This window comes from Ostrinia nubilalis, chromosome 15, assembly GCF_963855985.1.
Source record: "Ostrinia nubilalis chromosome 15, ilOstNubi1.1, whole genome shotgun sequence".
Lineage (NCBI taxonomy): Eukaryota > Metazoa > Arthropoda > Insecta > Lepidoptera > Crambidae > Ostrinia > Ostrinia nubilalis.
This window is the reverse complement of record NC_087102.1, coordinates 12,627,758-12,651,661: the sequence shown is the minus strand read 5'-3', so window position 1 is coordinate 12,651,661 and position 23,904 is coordinate 12,627,758. Positions and strand designations below refer to the sequence as shown.

The window sequence follows — 23,904 nt, the reverse complement described above, 5'->3', positions numbered from 1 at the left end:
ACACCGCTCGTAAGAAGCGACGAATACGACTAATACGACGACACCGAATAGCAATGGATACCACATTAAACGCCTTAAACGTTGAATTATTTGGAAAAAACGATTTGTGGTAGTTGAATATCATTATTTCACCCATACGACGTCCACTGCTGAACATAGGCTTCTCCCAATGATTTTCATATGAACTGGTTGGTAGCGGCCTGCCTGCTACCTTTATGAGATAGTTGAACAATTCAAGAAGCTGTAAGGAGGACAACAGTACATCACTCGTAAGAAACGGCGAATATGACGACACCGAATAGTAATGGATATAAACGCCTTAAACGTTGAATTATTTGGAAAAAAATGATTATGTGACAAACTATAGTGGGTGACATAATTTACTCGAGCCTAAGGTATTGCGAAGTGAGGTTTATTAGATTCAAACACAAGTAAATATACATTTTAGTTCCAGCTTGATCCCACTACATACCTACTTGTCTTGGAAGTCGTTCCTCGCGAATCATTAACAATTGATTTGTCCCCTGTGAGTTATCATTTTCAACGTGCAACAACATTTGTGCTGTGTGCAACAATATCAAGCAAGTTGTCATCAATTACAGTAAACCCCATAAAACTGAAAAACTCTTGGTGAATCCCAAATTAGTGAGTCACCAACGAAAAATCGCATCCGTTACAAAGAAATGAGCTGTCACAGTAGATGCATCCATACTTCAAACTGATCCCATATCACATACTAATCATCAAGCGATTGATACCAGGTACTCCCCATAAATAGTGCATTATAGCTAGAATTTGCGTAACGTCTTTGTTGCAATAAACACTACGTTTTATTTGGTCGCTTTGCATACGACACGGTACGAATGTAATGTGGATCACGTCATAGTTGTAGAATCCGATAAATGTCCATCATTCTAGTAGATGTATATTTAGTACTTGAACTTCTGAAGTAGATCTCTGAGGAACAAATTATTCACATTTTTGTATGTCTGCAACTTGGAATTTTGAGTTCAAACTACATTTTAGATGTTTTACTTATGGTAAAATGTCTAAAGGAACTAAATAGAGTAAGGCGTGGTAAGGCTTTATGTTGCACTCATACGATGCAAAATTTGGTTGAATTTACTATTTCAGGCAGTTCATTCATGGTTTACTTAGCGGCCAGTAAAAAAGAACAGCTTCTATTCTATTTGAAATGATGATCAAAACTCAAGTTTATATTAATTTCATTATCACAGGACAGGATCTACTCGTATGCTCGAGTCTACATCGTTTTAGAATACGATCCTTAATTGCTGATCCTATCTTCCGATCTTCCAATCTAAGCTCGAACCCATATCACAAATCGATTTTACTTTTCCCATGCGACATCGCGAAAATTAATCGATTATTCGATACTAATTTGGATGCTCGATGAGCGCTGCATCGTGCATGGTTCGTTCGTTCGTTCGTTTCAGCCTAATGACGTCCACTGCTGGACAAAGACCTTCCCCATGGTTTTCCACAATGAACGGTCCTGCGCTGCCCGCATCCAGGCTCTTCCCGCGACCTTTACCAGGTCTTCGGTCCACCTAGTAGGAGGCCTGCCCACGCGTGGTTATGCTCATATGAGTTTAGAACTCGGTCCCAATTCCAGATTGATTTTACTTTTCACCTGCGACATCGCGAAAACCTAATCGATTATTCGATACTAATTTGGATGCTCGATGAGCGCTGCATCGTGCGTGGTTATGCGTGCGTGAGTCACGGAGCACATGTGCGGTGGAAATAGCCCCAAGTTGAACAAATGTTGTGATGCGATACGTTGGTCCTAGTCCGGCCAGAGTATGCGACCGGCTGGCGGCCAGTGATGGGACGTGTCGATGGGGAATCGTTCGCAGGGTTTTTTATGTTATTTTTTTGGGACCGAGTCAGACTTTGATATAATCTCCTGAAGTGGAAGAGAGAACTGAGATAGAGCACGCTGCTCAGCAAATAAATCGTCAAGTTTTATAAAAGTGGGAAAAGGAGAAAGGACCATTCTTTTGTCGACTGCATGATGAATGTAGAAGCAAATTGCTTCATGTAGGAGGTGGATTGAGAAGGAGTCTTTGGGTGGTTGAATAATCATAATTTAACAAGGTCCATTGGAAAAGCCTCATTCTGAACAAATATTATGACGCATACATTGGCATTATGCCTATTGTTTTATTAATTTGCATTAATTTACATAAATGCGACATGAAATCTTATGCCAGAATTACGAAAACATTTCAAACATCTGTACCACAAACCAAACACCTGGGAAGAGGCATAAAATCCTCCAGTCCTTTATCGGCACCAAAGATCCAAATTGCAACTAGAGAAATTCCGCAAACATGAATAGTTGCAATAAACCAAACACTGGCCGAACAGTTATCCCAGCAAAAACAATAGACGATAAAAAAACCGCTATAAAAATGTTCGGTCCCATCCCTAAGGGCGAGACCTGAGTGGCGCCGTCTGTTTTGCCCCGATGCGATGCGTAGGCCGAAGCCACAACGTCAGTGACACACGGACTGCCATGGAGGGAGTTTGTGTCCGCCCGTCTGCGTCGCACGACACGCGATCGTAATGTAAAGTGCAACTGTGTCTTACAAGTGCCAATAGTGAAGTTTCAGGATTGTTTAGTACTTTTTTAATCTGGATTTTGGACTGAAGATGGCTGCGTTTATACCTGCCGGTGATACTACACAGCCTGAAGTTAAAGGTGAGCTGGGTATTTCAGGAAATAAGTTGGGGAAAAGTTTTGAAAGTAGAGGAAAAGTTTTCAGGGACTTGTTATTTTGTTTTATCTTTTTTCATGTTAAAAGAAATGAATTAAATAATTTAAAGTTTTATAAAAAATGACCAATATGTAAGTCATTAATCGCATTATTAAGTTTATAATGTAATATCAAAAGGTATTAATTTATTGAGTGCGAAAACTTTATGCAAAGCTCGCTCTCGTTAAATGAAGGGATACTTGAGTCGCGAGCTGGCGCCCGGAGCTTTTAAGCTCATTGACTCTGCACTTACAACTTTTTTCCATCCACGGAGTTCATGAAACAACAAAGATACTCATAATAATTTATCTTCATAGTATTTTTATTTAAGAGGCTTTTCTGATTTTAAGATACTTTTAATCAATTACCTGCCTATTGAAATTGTTTTGATTTTCAGCAATATCTTTAAAAATATTAGAACGTAAGATTTACCTAACAGTTTTGTTTCAAATTAGCAATAATTTCAATTGCTTAAGGTGTCAATGTACCTACCTATTTAGTTAATTTGATGTATTATCTGTTATTGCCCGTACTTTAATCCTTATGTTTTGCAATTGTTTTTAATTCCAGCGTCTTTACTAAAATTTCGAAATTCGCTTCAGTCTTCGTTGTTACGAACTATGTGATCTTCCTTCTAACTCATGTTAGTTCGAATAAACGTTAATAAAGATTAACACCCGTTGACGAAAACAAACTCGATGTTTTGGTGTTTGCACAAAAGATACGTCAATCAAAATGTTATAGCATAAAGGTGTGACGTCATTACACCATTGAAATTGTTCGTAGGTTTCAAATAATTGACTAATGAAGCAATTATAAAGATTGAATAATGAATCTAAAACTACGTGGAGGTAGATAAAGATAACAAGTATCTAAACATCTGATCAAGCAAGCAGGTAAATAATAAAGCACTTAGTGATCATCACCAATTTAACAAAATACTTGCTACGAGATTTCGTAGCACGAAAAATCAAATATTTCAGAAAGATACTTTTGAAAGTATCACTGCAATAGCTTATTTCAAAGGGAGCAGAAAAACTGCATGTAGAGTGAAAATTCACTTCCAGAAGTAACATTTACGGATTTTCTAAAAATAGCCGAGTTAATACTTAATTTACTACAAAATACAATTAAAACACATTATCAATTTGTACCGAAAATGTACCGGTAACAGGTGTACAGATAACGGATTACCGTGTAACGTATTATAATCATTGTTCTTATCACGAAACCGAATTCTTATGGAACTGATATCTGAAACTATCAGAACGTCTATCGTGAGATTATCACACAACGTCATGACTACTCGTGAAATGAAATTATCACACAACGTCATGACTACTCGTGAAATGATACAAGGGATTTCACTTAACTCAATCAGTGCTAAGGTATAGAAGCGGCATCACGAGAGGGTGTATTTTTAACGTCAAACGTCAGCGAGACATAAGATGACCCACGCTGACTGTCCCACCAAACTCAATGACAGGGGGGCGCTATCATCGTTCAACTATATGGTTTCCAACTTGGCAAAAATCGGAATCAGCGGTCCGGTATTGACGGTGGCGCCCCACTGTCAATGTCATTGATAGGACAGTTCAGCAGTATTTTGGAACTATACAGATTTAATAGGCTCTGTCACGTCATAATATGTCAATGTCACCCTCCCGTGCCACTCCCATGCCTCAGGCACTGAGTTAAGAGCTAGACCTAAAGTCTGTTGTACCTTAATTATACCTAATATCAATTGAGCCACATCAGACGCATAATCATAACTGACACCAGATGTACACTAAAATAACAATTGAGACAAACAAGTCAGACGATTTCATAAAGTAAGACAACAGAACTTATTCTGAAGAAACGATTGAAACATGTTTCATGAAACGATACTAATCCTAAAGAAATTCGAACAACTATCACTATAACAGTTAGCACGAGTATTCGTTCATGGGTTTTTGAATTCCTGAAAGGTATTATAAAAATCGAATTCCCGTTGCTGTTGCAAATAATGAAAAATGTAAAATGCATGATATCTATCTTCTTCTATCTATAATATAAAAATGAATCGGAAAATGTGTTGGTAAGCGCATAACTCAACAACGCCTGGACCAATTTAACCAATCCTTTTTTTTAAATGTTCGTTGAAGTCCAAAGATGGTTTTTACGGCGAGAAAAGTTCGAATAATTTCCGGGAAAACCCTAAAAAAACTAAATTAAGAAAAAAGGTTTTTGTAAGACGTCCGACCATGAAAACGTCCAAGTTATAAAAGTTTGCTATTAAAATTGTCTAGCTTTGAGAGTCGCATCTCGAACTAAATTTAAATAACTTGAAAAGCTCTTCTCTATTCGAAACTTTTTTCAAGTTATTAGGAGCTTTCAAGATTTAAAAGATTAGGCAATTCGATTTTTCCAAGTTACTTAAAACATCCAAAATATGTTTTTTAATGTTAAATTGATATAATTTCTGTAAATCACAAGCTGTTTATGCAGATCTTACGAGACGCCGCGTGGGATGCGCCGGCGCAGCGCAACCGTTTCCCTAATAAGGACATGTTTATTCAAAATGCAACACCTGATTTAAACGTAGCGGTCATTTAAAAGAATACTCTCAAGACATCAATGTTGATGAGATTTTGTACAAAAAAAGTTGTTGATATTTGGCTACTTTAGTCGGAAAAGTTAGCCTAAATTTTCTCATAATTATTATTTGCGATTTTTGTAATTACTATCTACAGCTGGCGATTGAACATTGTCACGATCATGAATAATTACTGAAATGTCAATAGGCTTCATGAACATTTTAAACTTACAAGAGAATGACTCGTAAGGAAGTCTTAGATTTTAATGTATTGCTGACTTGAATTGATAAAACATTAGCATGCATTGTGATGGTCAGGAAGAAGTAATTATTAGTACGTTATCATTCTATTGTCTAATAAAATTGACACCTTGAATATTAATTCAGAACTGTAAGAAGAACTATTTTATTTCTTAAAAAACAAAAGTTGAATGCTCTTTAGTTAATTTAAGTTAATATTTTATTATTTCACTGTTAAAAAATGCCATTACATTGGCAAAATTTAATTATAACGAGCCAATTAATTACGCGGGAGAAAAACAAACATTTTCCCGCCTTCGCTGCGTCTGACATTCAACCGTTAACATAATCTGTGCACCCTTCAAAGGGTTCAGTCGAAAAACACACGCACATGTTCAAGGGTGCACCCCTCCGCGACAAGTGTACAACATACAAACTTTACTACACCCGTATTAACTAAAATTTAACCGTATTATCTAGGGCATAAGAACTTTCGGGCGGCACGCACAATTTGTTTGTTTGTTCACATGTTGCGCGACGGGGGTCGATCGTTTCTAATAGGTTTCTGCCGTCCAATTTTTTTAGACCCATATTAAACCGTGTAAAGATTAACCCAAAAATCAATCATACGGAAACCGAGCTTTGCAACTGGAGTAATTTTGTTTTTTTCTGGTGATTGCACTTGATAACTGATAAACGAAACCAATTGTAAAGATAATAACAATTATTAATATTAATATACGTATTAAATAATCATTGGCGGGCTTTAATCTTATTGTGAGGTAAGAAATAGATAGGTATTTAACATTTTCAGCCAATAGTTTTTCTTCAATAACACTCATGTGGGGTTTTCCAGGCAGGCTCTCTGCTTAAACAATGCATGTTAATAAGGTTTGTAACATAATCTCTAGAAATAAAACTTTCTTGGATAAAAAAATGGCGGACGCTTTTGACAGGACGTGTAGGCAATGTGTTTTACGAAAAAAAAAACGAAAAATATGTTGCACACATTGTTGACTATTTCTAGCTTCTAGTTAAAAATAAAAAAAACCACAATACTTGGACAATAGACGGGCCGGTTGTCGCCACATGTCAACAGTGACGTCACGACTGGGTACCAGATGTGGGCCCCAGATGTTGCGTTTGCGTCGAATGTTTGACATCTGTATCTTTAGTGATTGTAATAGCTACTGCTACCAATAAACAAATTATCTTTTATCGTGGAAACTTTGGGCCGGTAAAGATAAGCTTGCTGATGGTTTTACTGGTTTTTGTTATCCAGATTTTTAAATGTTTATTGAAATATTTCATCTAAATTTATGACTGTGCCTTTTTTAAATAGTACCATTTCAAACACGTGACGGTTGGTTGTAATTGTATAACCAATACATCTAAACGGTTAAACTTTCCTGTTTATCAAAATTAAATATGAATCATGAAAGACACCTGTATTGTCTGTGTAATTGTGTCAATATCATCATCATTTTAGCCGTAGGATGTCCACTGCTAAAAATAAGCCTCAATCAATAAAAATATGTATACGAACTATTATGTTAATATAAGTTTTTCCCATTGTCTCTTATTTGTCGATAGCGAACGGTTAAAGACTGGATTAGAAATCTAACTCGTTCGCTATAAATCTTGTTAAAGGTGAAAGATCAGACCGGGTATAATAAACATTCCACAGAGCATGAAACGATGTAAATCCTCCTCATTATACAGATTGGACACCCAAAACCGAATTCAGCAGGATCTTGTTTTTGGCGAATTCCTATAGCTGGGTTTTCCGCGGCGCGCGCGCAGCAAAAAGTCGCGGCGCGCCGTGTCGTCATCGCGTGAAACAACATTAGATTTGACGAGAATTACATTTGCAATGTCTCTCACGTAGTACAGTCAGCGTCTAATAGTTTGTGACACCCAGTAGCCAAAAAATTCGCAACACGTCTTTGTTACAATTGGAATAAGGTTGTGTTGTCAACTTTTTAGCCACTTTGTGCCACAAACTATTTGACGCTGACTGTACATTGTACATGCTTAGTGAATTTCGGTATTTCCACATTTTTTATGAAAGGTGCAGTTGTAATTGTGACCCCTGGTACTTCTGTAGGCCAAGGATGCGCGCAGACATTTTACCGATTTTGCGCGATAAGCCCATACATTTATCGTCTAAAATCGTCGAGAAGATTTTATCACGGCGCGCATCTTAGCCCGTCTGAACGCAGTACCTATGTATAAGTCTCGATACGTTGATTTAATATGTATTTAACGTATTGATTTTAACTGAAGCTTATGGATTTAAGGTTTTTTGTCGATTTGCACAGATATCAGATCAGTGATCACTGATTGATTGTTTGGCTTGTGATCTCATCGACCGTCATTTTGCGATGACTACGACGGATCCTTTTTGTTATCGCGGATTAAAGAAGTTGGTATAATATTTAGTCCAATTAGACTGTTCGAACTATTTGATATTTAGTCGTGACATGCACAAAATTCGGTATAGGTAATTTTATGTGATATTCATATCAGTCAACAACTAGCAGTCTGATTTTTAATTAGCTTAAAGCATATTAATGCTTAATGATCTATGATTTTTTACGTGTCATTACATTAATTGGTTTTCCAAAGTAAGAAAGGTTTTTCCAAAATAATAGGCCGCTGAAAACGTCGATGTAACAATGCGTCACGGATTTTCTTATGAAAAAAAAAATATACACGTGACCATTCCCACCTCTCGGTCTCACCACTGCAAGTCCTATGTAGCCAGGATCTACATCTTGACCGCCAATAAAACCCAACCAGTGAAGGCCAAGTTTGTCCCGGGGGAAAGTTAAACTATTATATCAGCATTTTTTTATGCAGAACAAGGCAGGTATTTGATCGCAATCGCACCTGATGTTAAGTGAGATGCAGTCTAGGATGGTACATAATTATCTGCCTTGTAAGTGCCTAAGTAGGTATTCACTATCGTCTTGAAAAGCCCCCGATTATAGTGTTCGGGAAAGATCTGTGTTCATGCTCTGTGCTCTACAGTCAAGTATTAAGCTTTATCAGCAAACTAAGTCGTCTACCCACGTGCGAGCCGACACGTGAACGTGTTTCAAAATAACGCCACTCATAAAATGACCCAACAAAACGGAATTGAAAACACAAAAGAGGCAAACCTAAACGGGATTTCGTTTCTAATGCTGTAAAAAGTTGCTGAAATAAGGTTGGTTAACGCAAATAACGTTATTTCAAAATTCAAAAAAGAGATTCGGTAACGTCACGTGTGGTATTTAGGAATTAAATGAAGCTTTAAGAATATCTGTACGATTATTTTAGTATCCTCATTGACCTTTAAAACCGATGATCTTTTGTAATTCTATTGCTTTTGTAACTACAAACTATTGTTAGTTAACGAAAACACTGGCATGAGGTGGACAGATGGCCGCCGTTTTTCGTTCGATAAATAATAAAACAAATGAACGCAGCAATTATTGTCGAACACATGTCAAAAACGTTGGGAAGTTAGCGCTTGCGCTGGTGGAAAAAATATGGCTGTCAGTTCCGCGCATACGGTCAAATATAGTCACAATTTATCAATACATACAAAATAATAAAATCTCAGCTCATTCGTAAATTAATAAATTAAAATGCGAGACTGAAAAAAAATCTTTCAATATTCCACCAGATGTGTATGATCATTTGAAAATTAAACGCAGCAATTGAACCGTGACCTAATGACTTTGCTCAACGACGTTAACCCTATAATTTTTGCATAACCCATTAATATTGAAGATGGCGTAGGGAAGCCAAAACTTCGTCGAACAGGACAAAGGGAGGAAACGCCCGGGTGGCCGGGAAGAATCGCCTACGCTTCCCTTGACATGAGGATATAAAAAAAGTTTGGCGCACAAAAAAGGAAGACCTACGACTGGCACGTTAGAAAAAAAAGAATTGAATTAAAGATGAGAAAAAGTTTCGTTCTTGAGGCGCTACTCATTGCGCATAACGATTAGCAGTTGTTTGTTATTCCATTTAAAAAAAAAATCAAAATAAAGTTCGATTTTTATAAACGGTACAGTCAACATCAAAAATTGTTACAAAATCGAACCAAATATTTAATGTGATACCGTTGTCTGTATTTAGCAATTAAAAACTAAACGATTGCTGTGCCAGCTCTACATTTAACTGGGCGATTTCAGTACCTACTTTCACACGTCGGTTTCCGCAGGATATGGCTTTTTTATGGTGCACCGTTGATAACACAGATTTCGCAATGCAACCGTGCCGCCGTCACGTGGGTTATGAACGCGATACTTTATCACCCCGCGCTTTGGACTACATTAAGAAAACAACTTTACAATATAAAAAAACTGGGAATGAATCAGAGGTCATACCAGTCGTTGATTTTTAGTATGTTTGCAATGCACATGCAGTTTAAATAACTGCATGTGCATTGAAATGTATTATATTTCAAGAATTGATAAGAATACCTAATTTACGAATGGAAAACAACACAATATTGAGCTTCTCTTAACAGCTTATCAACATTGATTCTGACTCGGTGCTTAAATGTCAATTATAAGCAATTTTACAAACTTTGCTTTTACAAAAAAATGACAACCTCAATAAATTAGTGAATGAAAAAAAAAATTGTCTTCGCGATGCAATATGCCCGTGACATACTTGGTTTCTGAATTTGTGAAGTTATTGACTACGAATTCTGCATTTAATTAACATGTATTGTATCAATATGAACGTAAAGGAATGGTAAAGTGACTTTGAAAATGATTTTCAGTTTCATAAAAGGCATTCAGGAATATTTGGTAAAAAATATACATGAAAGTCAGATTCCTTTCTTACTAATTTTCTATTTTCATGTCTATGCTGGCTGGAAAAACCCTCCCCTTAATTTTTTGCAAGAAAACTTTTTAAATTTTCAAATCGCATTCTTTATTTAAAAAAGTTTTGCGCCGTCTCTAATTTTTTCCCATGGTTTCATAGCAAAGGAATAGTTCCCGTACAGCATAGTGCCCGTCATAACACATCACCGTGGTCGCATGCGGCGATGCGCGAAGGCGTGAATGACACGCAGCCTTGTAAGGTCGTCCGATCTCATATATTTATTTTGCACGTTCCGATGCCTCTGTGTTATGGAGTTTGTTTACTGACTAACAAGCGGAGAGTCATGCATTTAATGTGTACTTTGCGTTCTTAAGCCTAAGAGTAGACAGGTGGGTTTGATAGAGTGATTTCCTCTCATGTTGCCGTTCAAGAAAATAGTGTTCTTGTTTGTAAAAATACAAGCGTATTTTCAGAAAATAATGCATTGAGATAACTGTTATTATTATGAAATATTCTTGTGCAAGTCCGTTTTGTTTACGGTGGATGTTTACCGCGCCGCGCGTCATCGCATTCCGCGCGCGCCTAACTCACATTTGCATTAATTTGCTAACTGAATTTGAGATTACAACAAGATAAATTGCCACCCAATTTAGACGGCGCCAACTCGTTATTTTCTTGTTTCTAGGAGACTACATCCGGGATGCCTTTAAAAACATATTTGACGCGTAATTTGAATCTGTGTAACAACATTTTACTTAACATCTGGATTGGAAGATTGAAGTTCCATCTGGCTGGTCGGTTCCGCCTTGGCCGCATGCGAAATTAACTTTTTATATGTGATTTATACTATCGCCACCGGGGCGCCACTGCGAGGTCGTTCTTACCAGCTGTTGGCGCCAAACTGACATTATCAATGGCCCAGAACTTAATTTGAGAAAAGGATGTCTAATGCTGAAATTCTTTAAAACGACCCTGACGACTTGGCTGTATGGCCTTTGCCTCTATATTATGAAAAAAAAAACATAGAATATTCTCCAAGCACATCAAAGTAATCACTGCGTTACCACAAAATCATCATCATCATTTCAGCCACATGACGTCCACTGCTGATGCCACCCCCAATGAATTCCACATCGCACTGTTGGTAGCGGCCTGCATCACTAAAACCATCACAAAATATGTAGTGGCAATAGATACTACTATGCAAAATAAACCTTATGTGCTATCATATAACCATAAGCAAAACTTTTACTTAATTTCCTGAATAATAAAACGCCCAGTAACAATGTATGGTAATAGCGGCGCGACAACTGGGCCTTACGAAATAGGCAGAACTGTCAAAGTCAAAACAAGTAGTAGATTAATGTTTGTTTTTGAAAATCATTATGGCAAATATTTACATACGTTTGCCCCGGCCGCATAAGTAGTACGTACAGTCTGCTCCAAAAATGTTCAGGAATTGACATTATTGTGCATTAGCATATTTAGCATGCCCCTTAATTCTAGGTTATTCTTTTTAATGTGTTATTTGAAATAATTTATCTAACTAAAACAACATTGCAATTGTTAATAAAAGAATTCACGATTCAAAACGGAATACGAGTCCGACTGTATCAGTATGCTCCGTCCCCTCATACCTATTATGCTTATTCCTGACAAAATCAAATTCAAAATCTAGGTTTTATTCAAATCTAGGCCATTCGGGATGCGTAACAAATGGCTATGTGACAAAATGTCATCCAAGTGCAATTTTTCCACTTCAGCCAGGTGGTTCTATCCATTAAACATCTGATCCAATATTAACGAGATTAACTTTTCCGGACAAATTTTAAAATTCGAATTATTTTTTTTCGCAAAAACGATTTGTACAAACGACAATCAATTGTCTGGTCGGGGAATCAAAATTTTAAATAGAAAAAAATTGCAGCCGCAAACAGTTGGCGAATTCGGTTTCTGAATACAGTAATATTCAACGGGTCGGAATTCAAATTCAAAATCCAGCGAAACCTGGGTAGAATTTTATTATTCCGTCGAATTCTAATTTTATTAAATTCTTTTTTAGGATCATGCAATGTACTGGCCGCTAATATTCACGGTTGACATTAAATTTGAGCAGCCGTTTAAAAAACATTGCAATCTTTTTCACGGCACGTGGCTGCCAGGTGCAGCCATGTTGAGTCTGCTGCCAGAGACAATGCTATATTTTGACTCCGCGGACACCCGATGGAAGTCCGATGTTTGGACAGTTGGTAACAATGGCCCGGTATTTTTATTCAGGCTCTGTTATCACCATACGTAACGTGTGGCTTAATCTGTGGGTGCAGAGGGGTCGGATTTATTTGTCAATGCTATTGGATTTGTAGAGAATTTCGTACTGCAACTTATTTTTTGACAGTCATAAAGACTTGTAACTTTTTTAAACTCTAAGCATAGGACCGTGGCATAGGTGGGCTTGTGGAAAGAAACCCATGAATAGTTTAGAGTTTGTATGGAATCGATAAGTCGCACGAAATTTCTTAGAACTCTAGCTAGTGCATGTGTGCGAGGACAGCATGGGCTGGGTAATTTGTTTTTAGGACTTAACCCTTAATTGGTTGAACATGATGAAATTTTCTGATCTGGGCTAAATAACAAATTAAAAGAAAATAGATTCATGGTCTCTAAAAAAATTGTTTGTAATTATAAACGAGTTTCGAAAAATTCTCCATGCCAAACGGCCCTGTCTGGTCCTACATTCGAATAAAAAATAGGATAAAAATATTTCATTTTTTGCAAACGGTTACTAAAGAACTAGTGTAAGGTTATAGTAGACCGGGATCCGGGATCTCCCAGCCCGATCCCGGGGTCGGTCGATTAGTCCCGCCGCGACGCTGCGGCGGGCTCGGCGCCGCGCTGGCGCCACCTATATAACTTAGCGTTAAACACGACCGACTACTAATGTATCACCGTAACCCTACTTAAGAATAACAACTAGGAAACTAGAGACGAAACATTGTGAGAGAAACGACTGTGTGACTGAAAACAATACACCAAAAGTTTGATTATAAGCTATGACTCTACCAATAAATACGCAAATTGAAAACAGTACGTAAGTAAGTACTGGATTTATAGATTAAAAAGACAATGTAACGCAAATTATTCAAATTCAATTGAATTATGATTGATAAATAGGATAAAAATACATATTGATGATGACGTATTATCAAAAGAAGATACGCTTTATCGTAATCCAATTAAATGGTTTCTGAGAATAATCATTATCAATCGATTTGAGGAGCTTTATTAAATGTTATGTTTGTACTGAAGTAAAATACAAATAGGAACGTGGCCATTAAAAGTTCAAAGCAGTACTGCACTAGACTGCCCACAGCGGCGCCATCGGTAATGTTTGTTCGGTGAAAGTCGTAACAGAATCACGACTTCTCATACATTAAGCTTACGAGACCGTGCGAATGTTACACCGCGGACAAGACATTACTAGTTTTCCTGACCGCTCATCATTTTCTCATTTTGAATCGTCACGTAAGCGAAATTCCCGTAATTACGAACATCGGTCATCTGTCGCATTACTCGTTTGATTCATCAACAAAGGCTGTTAGAGTTCAACGCCTTTGCATAACTGTTTTAAAAATAATACCCAAAAGAGCCGAAAAGGACTCTACAAAGTACACGGACTCCTTGAAAATAATAAGAACTGGTTCAAAACATCGAATCACGTTCGATTTTTAAATTTGTAATCCGAAAAAAGAACTTTCGAATAAGTGAAAAAGGATCTGGCCACATTTGAATAGGTTTTTTATAATGGGCGCGTTGTTTCTGTGAAATTTGGCGCCAGATCTATATCTGGAGGGCCGGAGGAGTCTTATCTGTGGAGAGATCGACACCCATTCAACGCTGAGAGGTCTTCGGAGCGGGCCTTTTGAGCCTCTACTCTTTGTTTTAACACGTCGCGCCGTGAAACGGCGTAATGAGCGACGCAGCCCAGACGTGTTTTATTGTGCCGTGATATATTACAGTGAGCTTGTCCTATACGTCATTAATCACGTCAATTTTGAATTTCGAAGTTAGAGCGCTTAGGTGGTTCAACATGTCATTTTCTAAACCGATTACAGCGCCAATTAAACGTAGGCGGGGTTGTGTAAATGCAAGGTTTCTCATTTTGTGCTCATAAAAACACCTGTAGTGTGAGAAGCACGCTTGAGCTAGCTCGAGTCGTTTGTGGCTTTATAGTATTGCCGCTGTGAAAACCGTTTAGGTCTCTATATTAGCTAGTTAGAGGTCAAAATCGTGTGGCGTTGAGTTCGGCGGAGGCAAGCAGATTGGGAACGCCCTGTTGGCGCCGAGCTCGTCCGATTATGAGCCATAAACTAATTCCGGTAGCGGGCCCAATAAGAACATACTATTATCTATATTAGACGGTCTTGTTGGATAAAGTGTTTCTATTTGTTCGTATTTAGGTGTACTATTAGAAAGTCTTTAAACCTCTTTGAATTATTTTAGAGACATACAAGTAGAGTCTCTACCAAAATCTAAGTATGATAATATAATTTAATTTAATACATATAGGCTACTTCTTCTTTTCATAATTATATTGAGGAGCTTACTAATTATGTATAATATTATCTTGTATCTCAATACACGAATGATAATACGTAATTTAATATCTAAACATTTGATAAGATATTCAATCCCCTATTGTTTCTATTAAAATCTTTGTCATAAACAGAAGCGGGAAAACCCACGATTCTAAAATATACGAATATCTGAGATTGGAATGCGGACTATTGGTGGTTGGGTAAAATAATATGATTTAATAACAATATGGGAGCTCAACCATATGGGCAAACAGGTTCCGCGGGCTGCGCATACGCACGAGGTTATGTGTCTGAGATATCTTCAGATCAGTGTGTGAATGGACATATAAACAATAAGGCGTCTTATGTAGCTGAAATTGGGACTATTTTGGAAGAAAAATGGATTATTCTGATGTGCTGCTAAATGTAGAGTCAGTAGACGATCAAACTCTTTTCAGAAGATCTAACATTTTGGTTTCAGAAAGCACTTACTAAAGCTGTAGATGCCACATTGTTTAGATTGATGCACTATAATTGTCGTTAGGTGATTAATCGCCTAAGTATTTTCAAAAAAGATAGGTGGGTTCTACCTATCGGATCCAATTTCAAATAGTGAAATAATAGTGATAAAGGACTTACCAGATAAGGGGGGTATTGATGAAAGACGATGACTTCAAGGGAGCACGAAGTCCTTCCAAGTCTGAAACAATAGAAATCAAATATTTTGAGAAGTGTCATAATGTCCATCTATGACCGCATGGACAAGACTGCAAGAATAAGAACCCAGCTAAATTTTTTAATGAAATGAGACAAAATTTCTTGGTAAACAATTACCGCGCAGAACATTTACTGCTCAAGGGTGAATATTCCCATAAACCTTAAGATTTATCTCTGTCCACCAAACTTATCTTGTCCGGCTACCTCATGTATACCGTCGCCGTGACGTCAGGCGCAGGCGCCGGCGCCAGTCGAAGCGGTCTCGCTCCAGCCTTGTCCATTACATACGATTAGAAAGAGCTAGATATACCCTGCTTTATTGAAGGATACATCTAGAAGGAACTAGCTATTGATAATGTTCAGCACACTGTAAGATATACGAAGCTGAACTCCTTGAACTGAGAAATTAAAGATCTTATACACGTGCGGAAAGATATCGTGGGCGTAAGGCCACAATTTAATCCTGATGATAAATTGTCAGAAGCGATAGCGTTATGTAATAAAACTTGCACTTACGATGTCTTGATACGACAATAAGTACATTTTCAGTTCAGGTTTGGTGATAAAACATTGTTTTGCTTGAACTCTCTCGACGACTGCGCTCAGTGCGAGTCAAGATATTCGAGATACATTTAATTTGCTTTAATATGCATGAAAAAAACGGTAAAAAGCGTTACGATTATGGCTCGGGGGCTACAGTGGTCGATTATTTGTTATTTATCGGTGTCGGCGCGGAATCGCTCCGCGGAATGCGCGAGCGCGGCGCTTGGGCGTGCGCTGTGGCCACTAAACGAGAGTAAAAAGAAATAAGGTCTTGTTATTGTCACTAGTCAGTGGCGCCAACTGGTGATGGTAAATATGATAGCACTCACGTCTTCGTTCGATAACGGTCCTTTCAACCAAAAGAGGATCGCTAATGGGCAAAGACCTTCCCAAGGATTTTCACGACTGGCCGGCCGCATTCAGGGGCCTCCTGCCTTCACTAGATTTGTCAGTCAATCGAGTTGGGACATTCAAGGGCCTCCTGCGATCTTCGCTATATTGTCATTTGTCAGTCAACCGAGTGGGAGCCCTCTACCTACATTACTTAAGTCTTTAGTCGTCTGTCTTATGCCCGTTTTCACCATCAATCCTTAATTTTTAAGTGACACCTATAAAATCAAAATTCCTGTTATGTATTACCATAGGGGTCACTTAAACATTAGGGATTGATAGTGAAAACGGGAATTACCCTCTCTTACTAATATCTGTGCTATTCTCAGTACTAAGCTGTCAGTTCGTATGCTGCACCGAATACAAAAGTATTTTATTGATATCAAATCATATAAATAAGTAGATAACTCTAATCACTTATCGGATTTAGTTCAGTGTCATCGGTTACTAAAGAATATTTCACTTGGACAGGTGTAATCAATTCTTCCAGCTTTAGATACCAAAAAGTTTTATTATCTATTACGTAGATTGCAGTAGATCAAAGTCCAAGATGATTCAATATCAAATATATGCTATTGATTGTGGAAGCAATTGCTTACGCTGCCTTAATTAATTAATTAGTACAGTCAGCTCGTCAGACTCTACATTTTTGCTTCAAAATTACTCCTTTTACGGTAACTAAGTTCATTTATGAGGCTGTCATGTACCGCATAGTCTGTACCAATCTGATTTAATTTTCTGTTGAAAATAAACATGTTGTAAATCGCCGAACTCGTGGCCCACTAAAGCGCAGTTTGTACGCGAGTCATGCGCCCAGTCCTATAACGAGGGCTCCGTTTGTGCTGCGCCCGCGCCGCCTTTTTGCGCAGCTTCCGTCGCGATCGTAACGTATACGCCACACCCAAGTAGCATTTTACTCCATTTAAGAGTTCACATTTAGTTCCAATGTGTACTTAAAGCATTAGTACAGTTCACTCGTGATGTATAAGCTGTATTATTGCAATTAATTACACCTATACCTGTCTAAGGGACTTATAGGAGTGTAGACTAGTGTAGAGTTATACTTTTATACGATTGTTGGTGTTATAATACTCTAACAACTATCCTTTAGTCAGCCATCTGACTAAGAGCATTATAGGAGGGTAGAGATACGGCAACCGCTGTTTAACGGCCTACTTGTACGATGTTATAGAGCTAGCATTTTAATAGAACACACGTGGTCATTTATAAAGCCAAAGGCTGTTATGTTTACTTGTTTTAGACTGTTATACAGCTAGTAGCTGTAGTAGGACTTGTTTGTGATAATTAAAATAATCTTTTGTTACTATCTGTACAAAAGTGTTTCAATGGTTCGCATGTACACTGTAGGCTGTTAAAAGGACTATATGTGTTGTCCATTAACATCAATAGCAGTTTATTTGTCCACAAGTACTACTCTTATTTGCTTTAAGCTGAACACGAATGTGAATGTGATATTCTATTACACATTTCCCCAAGCCTGTTTTTAGTTGTTCATGGTGGTTCTGTACATGATGCAGAGGAAAATATTATGCCTGAACCTGAAATTTCCCTTCAAAATATACCAGATATCAGAGTGTGATGATTGCAGTTCTAGTGATAGTGAATACCATTTTGATTTGGACAATTATTTAACTTTTCGCAAAAAAAATAAGAACATGAGCTATTGAAAATCGTATTCCTCATCCCGCTTTGAATAAATTGTCAAGCATAATAAACGAATTTAAACCGGGAACACTACCGTCTGATGCTTTAGGTATTCATACTTGACTATTAGTACCTGGGCTAGGCGATTTAACGGACATTAATAATTTTTATTGCGGATCTCTAAAATTTCAGTATTTGAAAGAATTAAAGATACACAATTGACCTGAACTAGGTACATCTTAAAGCTGTACATAAGTTCACATTAGAATAAATTTATAGACATTAGCGCTGTAGTGGTACAAATGTGGAACTTCATATAGATAACAGCATTCTAACAGAACACATGTGAACCTAATATACGCTCACCGCATTAAATTGGAGTTATAACAGTTCACATAGCCGTATTTCATTTCCACCATTTTGTTCTACATAACCTAAAATATTTACCAAATAAATCTCCAAAATTAATGCAGATTTATCACAAAATTCGCAGATAGAGCGATTGAGTTTTGGTTTCATGTTATAATTAATTACCGTAATATAATTATAATGCCAATCCAATATCAAAAACTGAAAATTGTAGATTTCCTCTCAGCCAGTTTTAAATATTTTAAAATGAATATCGCGTTTTTACAGAGGCGCGTAAATATTTTAGCTGTAAATATGTATACATTTCACGATAAAGTTGCATTCCCAATGGCATTAACATTATTAAGTATTTAAAACCCGTGTTATTATTTGCATAAATGATTATCCGCCCGAGTTGTTTCCCTCTTGGCACTCACGTACAAATACCAAACTAATATTAAAATGTGGAAATAATTTAGGACACACGTGAACTTTATGTAGCATTAGAGTACTTTTGTCGGACTTTATAACTTTGAAAGCTGTGCATTTAGCCACTTGTTACTCTTTATTACACTCACGTACGTTGTGTGGTTCACACTGCGTCCCATATAGTGCCGTAAGTCAGCCTTAAGTACGATGTTACTACTTAAACTGCTATTATAATGCTATTATACTGCTAATGTACAGCCATAGTGAACTTAAAGCTGTCTAATTTGTGCCCAAACTGGTTCTATAAAAGCATTATAGCAAGCTATACAGCTCGTATACAGCTGACATACACAGCTTGTGGAGTACATGTGAACGACTATTGAACTCTTAAATGGAGTAAAATGTTACTTGGGCAGTAACGTATCACTTTCTTCAGACTTAGACCTTATTTCAATAGCAATAGCAACTGAAATTGATCTAAGTCTGTTCACCTTAGCAACTTTAAAGCATTGATAGTCAACGATATGGTTTAGAACTCCTAAGTGGTTCCCTTAACAACAATGTTGAAAATCTTGTATCATAAACATACGATGATTATAGTCTTAAGACCAAATTTTCAGAATGTATTAATGCAAATTGATAATGATGAAACTAATTTGAATTTTCTATTGTTTCAGATCGTATATTGGAACGCGATGCGGGTTTCGTATCAGGTGGAGAAGATGATGACTCGTGCTCCGGTCCGGCGCACTCGGACGATTCCGGAGTCAGGCTTGTCGAGTCAGACTCACGAGTGAAGCGAGAGTGTACCCCCACTCGCCTTGGGCCCCCCAAGAAACGCATCCGCCTGAGCTCCCGCGAGGACCTCACCAGCCCCGAAAGCGACACCCCCACCAGCCCGTTCCGGCCCTGGTCCTACACCGAGGAACCCCAACGGGAACCCCTCTCGTTAGTCAAGAAAACCAGCGAGACCAGCCTCTTAAGGCAAAGGCGGAGACCTCTCGAGCCACCCCCACCCCCTTTCCTCCCCCCGCCCGTCCCAGACACGAGGCCAGGCCCACCCCGTGTCCCACCGCACCCAGGCGTCGTCGAGTCGTCTTACCACGAAAAGCCCAAACCTAGAGAGCAGAGAAATTATAAGAACATGACGCGAGAAAGAAGGATAGAAGCGAACGCGAGGGAAAGGACGAGAGTGCACACCATCAGCGCCGCCTTTGACACCTTGAGGCGAGCTGTCCCTGCGTACAGCCACAACCAGAAGCTGTCCAAACTCTCGGTGCTGCGGATAGCGTGCGCGTACATCGCTGCGTTATCCGCGGCGACGGACCCCGAAGCCGATCTGACGTCAGCAGTGGAAGCCGTCACCCACACCATACACACAGAAGGCAAGTTAAGAAAGAAGAAAGACGACCCTTGAAAGCCGTTGTTTGTGGAGGGATTATTGCTAGTGAGCGCTCTGCGTTCGTTTACCAGTGAGGAGGAAGGCAAGGTGAAGATGATGCAAAGAAAACACCGAATTTTGATGTCTTAAGAGTAGTCCATCCGTCCAGTTCCGATCGAATAAGTTAAACTATTTGTTGTTAAGTGCTAAGATGGCTACTGACAAGACTGATAGGTACTATGATACAAAACTAACATAGCTGCTTTTCGGGATTCTGCCTGAAGTCGAGTGTCAAGTTATGAAACTGTCGCGATGCTAAATTGGGAAAAATGTATGTTTAAAACTTGGTTTCTTATCATTCATTTAAATAACATCGGAATAAGAGTTCCTTGATTTTCAATAATAACTTGCTTAATTATTGTATAGTTAAGGTTTACTTAATAAATTTACCAATCTAAAACATAAGTTACTAAAATAAAATGCATATTCCCAATAAAATTGGTAGTAAATAATTCGTACCGTCCTAGTAGCCTGCTCTCGCTTGTAGTACAAAGATGACAATAATAATTGGTGATTGTTTTTAATATTTATAAAATTGGATCAAGTAGATTATTAATAAGGAATATGTGCGCTTTATCTTGCGGACTAGAATTCTTTCACTAATCTTGACTGAAGTTTGGTACAAAATGTTCCTGAACACATTCTTGGATCTCAGATCATTCATAAGATTCCTAAAAAGACAAATTGGCACTGACTCAACGGCTGTTTGTTAATGTATTATTAATTAAGACCCACGAAGTTAACCATTCCCAGTCCAGTATTAAACACGGTGACAAAAATCTGTTCAATGTCGAATCTGTTTTGAAAAAGTGTATTTTTGGCTTTAATGATAGTTATATTTATTGAATCGAGTCAGTAATTATAAGGTAGAACTGTATTTTATCTATAAAGGTTGCATTTCGTGTAAATAGTAGCATGTAAGTGTGTTGTAAATAAAATTGTTTCTATTTCTGTTATAAATTAAGGCATCTATACTCTGTGTACGGAAAAATCTTATACAAAAGTTTTACAATTCATATTTTGAATATTTAGGGAAAACTTGATTACACATTAAATGAAAAGGAGAAAAACCTACAATGAAGAAAAGCCAGTGCTCTCGTGTGTTTCTAGTTTCAACTAATATCAAATTTGAATTGTTACCTTCACATTATAAACAAAATTATATTTCTTATGAATGCGTAGATGAACAGTTAACCTGTAATGCCTTAAACATGCATTGTGATATAGTTATTGTAAATATTAGAAATAGGAAATATTCACCTTGTTAGTAAGTCAGTCCAACTGATACAGTCAACAATTCGTAATGCCTATCGTTTGTATAATTTTGCTTACAACATTTACATAATGTATAATCATTGGAATTTGTCTAGAAAAGTCTTGTAACAGAATCTTGTTACTTACCACACTCGCATGATTTAATGACATAATTTAATATTGTACGATTTAAATAAGCAATAATTTATTTGACAGCGGAATTATACATTTGATGATGAAAATGTAATTTATTGTAATATCAATAGATTATGGTTAATCTTCTGACGAGAAAATAAATGATGGGAAGTACATAGACTTATATTTTATTTATTTTACCTACATAACTTTCCTTTTACTGGTAGTAATATCGCTTGAAAAACACTTCTCGACTAGCTCCACGAGATTATTTAGAAATTCGTTATTTTCTTAAGATTCTTCAGTAAGATGTTGAAAGCCCAATTACATGAAGTCAATGATATTATCCGATTAATGTGATAATGAATAATTATTATTTTTATTGAGAGACTACTACTGACTTACCTTTTTGTGTAGGTAATTCAAATCAACCACAAATTCGACAGAAGGGTAAAAAATAACACCTTACAGAACACACAATTTTTCTGTGGACTATTTGCAAGCATCATCTCAAGTTACAATAAAGATGACCTATGTAATAAAGAAGCTATTGTGATTTTTTCTGAATCTGCAATCTTTATCATTATGAATCAAAGACACAGTTCATACAAATGCCCCCCAAATCGCACCTTTAGAATACAAGAAGTTGACTTACCTCGGAAATTCAGTTACACCGGAAGGTATAGGAGGAAGCCACTTGAACATCTGCCGCGAACAATAGCTCTGTTATCAGCAGCTGGTGATAACGTAGCACGTGCCGAAGCCCTTGATGGGGAGCGATGTTAGGGGTCCATTGAGCATCGATTTCTGTAAGTTAAATACATATTGTATGTGTAAATAGATAAGTAGCTCTTTATTGCATACAACACGAAACAGATAAAAGTACAAATTCGAAACGGCATAGTTTAGGCGGTCTTTTGCCTAGGAAGCGATTTCTTCCAGACAATGCAAGGAAAAGGATTTTCAATGAAAATCATAAGTTTGACTATACTTATACAATAAAAACTATTATCTGCCTAGTGTGCTTTTATTAAAAAGTTAAGTCTAAATAAATAATTATTTTCACAAAAAAATACACGTACTGCCATCTAGTGAGGAGTAGTGTACAAACTTAGGAGGAGTAAAAAAGTTCGACTACTCGTCAATAGATGGCACTACTACATTGTGATAGTTCAATTTAGCGCCATCTATATTACTGTTCTGAAACTCCTTGAACTTTGATAAAGCACGTCATTCTGTAAAAAAAAAATAGGCAAGGGGGATATTTGGCGGGGAAATAAAACGGGATCCATTTTTTTTCATCACACATGCATAATCATTTATTGCAAATTACTTAGTTTGGCTTACAGATAAATAATTACACTCGAATAGCTTGATAAATTATATCTAAGCAGTCCATTTAAGGCATCTTGTGTCCAAGTGTGTGCCTAAGCATCGAACGCTGCAGTATCTGGCTCCACAAGGTATGCAAGTGTAATTTGATAGGAATCCGCACACAGCACAAAAATGACGATCAGGAAATCTGAAACAATACAAAAACATTTACACAAGTATCCTAAAAAGTCACAGAACTAAGAAGTAGTGTAGTGTGTTCAGTACATTAAAAGTTAAGAAGTGTCTAAAAAGTAAGTGATCAATATTATAACTTACTTTGATGGTGAAGCTTGCGCTGAAAGATAGTTAGGAGGATCAGGTCTGAAACTGGCATCTTCCTCAACCAATTGTGCAAATGTTTTCCTGAACCTCATTTTGTAATACTCTGCACTCTTAGACTTTTTCTTTCTAGTTGGTTTTTCATTAGAATCAGCAAATTTTGGCACTTTCTTTGACATGACCAAATCAGCGTGGGGGTCTTCATGGAAATTGTCTTGTTCGAGAGCCTCAATGGCCTTCCTGGCCCTTCGTTTTCTGGCTGCATCATCGAGGACTCTCCGTTTCTCCGCCTCTTTAACTCTTCCGGATTCTCTAGCTGTCATT

At 37.4% G+C, this 23,904-nt stretch overlaps 2 protein-coding genes across 2 annotated transcripts; one reads left to right on the top strand and one right to left on the bottom strand.

Annotated features, from left to right (window-relative positions):
* The first annotated feature begins 2,537 nt into the window (after nucleotides 1-2,537).
* On the top strand, nucleotides 2,538-22,105 carry LOC135078525 (transcription factor ATOH8). The gene is made up of 2 exons (XM_063973065.1): nucleotides 2,538-2,728; nucleotides 19,775-22,105. Exons 1-2 carry the CDS (start codon nucleotides 2,680-2,682, stop codon nucleotides 20,512-20,514), a joined length of 789 nt encoding a protein of 262 aa, XP_063829135.1. The 5' UTR covers nucleotides 2,538-2,679; the 3' UTR covers nucleotides 20,515-22,105.
* Nucleotides 22,106-23,218: 1,113 nt separating this feature from the next.
* LOC135078523 (zinc finger HIT domain-containing protein 1) lies at nucleotides 23,219-23,903 on the bottom strand. The gene is made up of 2 exons (XM_063973063.1): nucleotides 23,578-23,903; nucleotides 23,219-23,449 (listed from the first exon to the last, which is right to left on the bottom strand). Exons 1-2 carry the CDS (start codon nucleotides 23,901-23,903, stop codon nucleotides 23,314-23,316), a joined length of 462 nt encoding a protein of 153 aa, XP_063829133.1. The 3' UTR covers nucleotides 23,219-23,313.
* Between the last annotated feature and the right edge of the window lies 1 nt (nucleotide 23,904).

Coding starts and splice junctions, on each gene's coding strand:
- LOC135078523 (XM_063973063.1), bottom strand. CDS start 23,903: ATGACAGCTAGAGAATCCGGAAGAGTTAAAGAGGCGGAGAAACGGAGA. Junction 23,450..23,577: donor GCGCAAGCTTCACCATCAAA/GTAAGTTATAAT, acceptor GTATTGTTTCAG/ATTTCCTGATCGTCATTTTT.
- LOC135078525 (XM_063973065.1), top strand. CDS start 2,680: ATGGCTGCGTTTATACCTGCCGGTGATACTACACAGCCTGAAGTTAAA. Junction 2,729..19,774: donor TACACAGCCTGAAGTTAAAG/GTGAGCTGGGTA, acceptor CTATTGTTTCAG/ATCGTATATTGGAACGCGAT.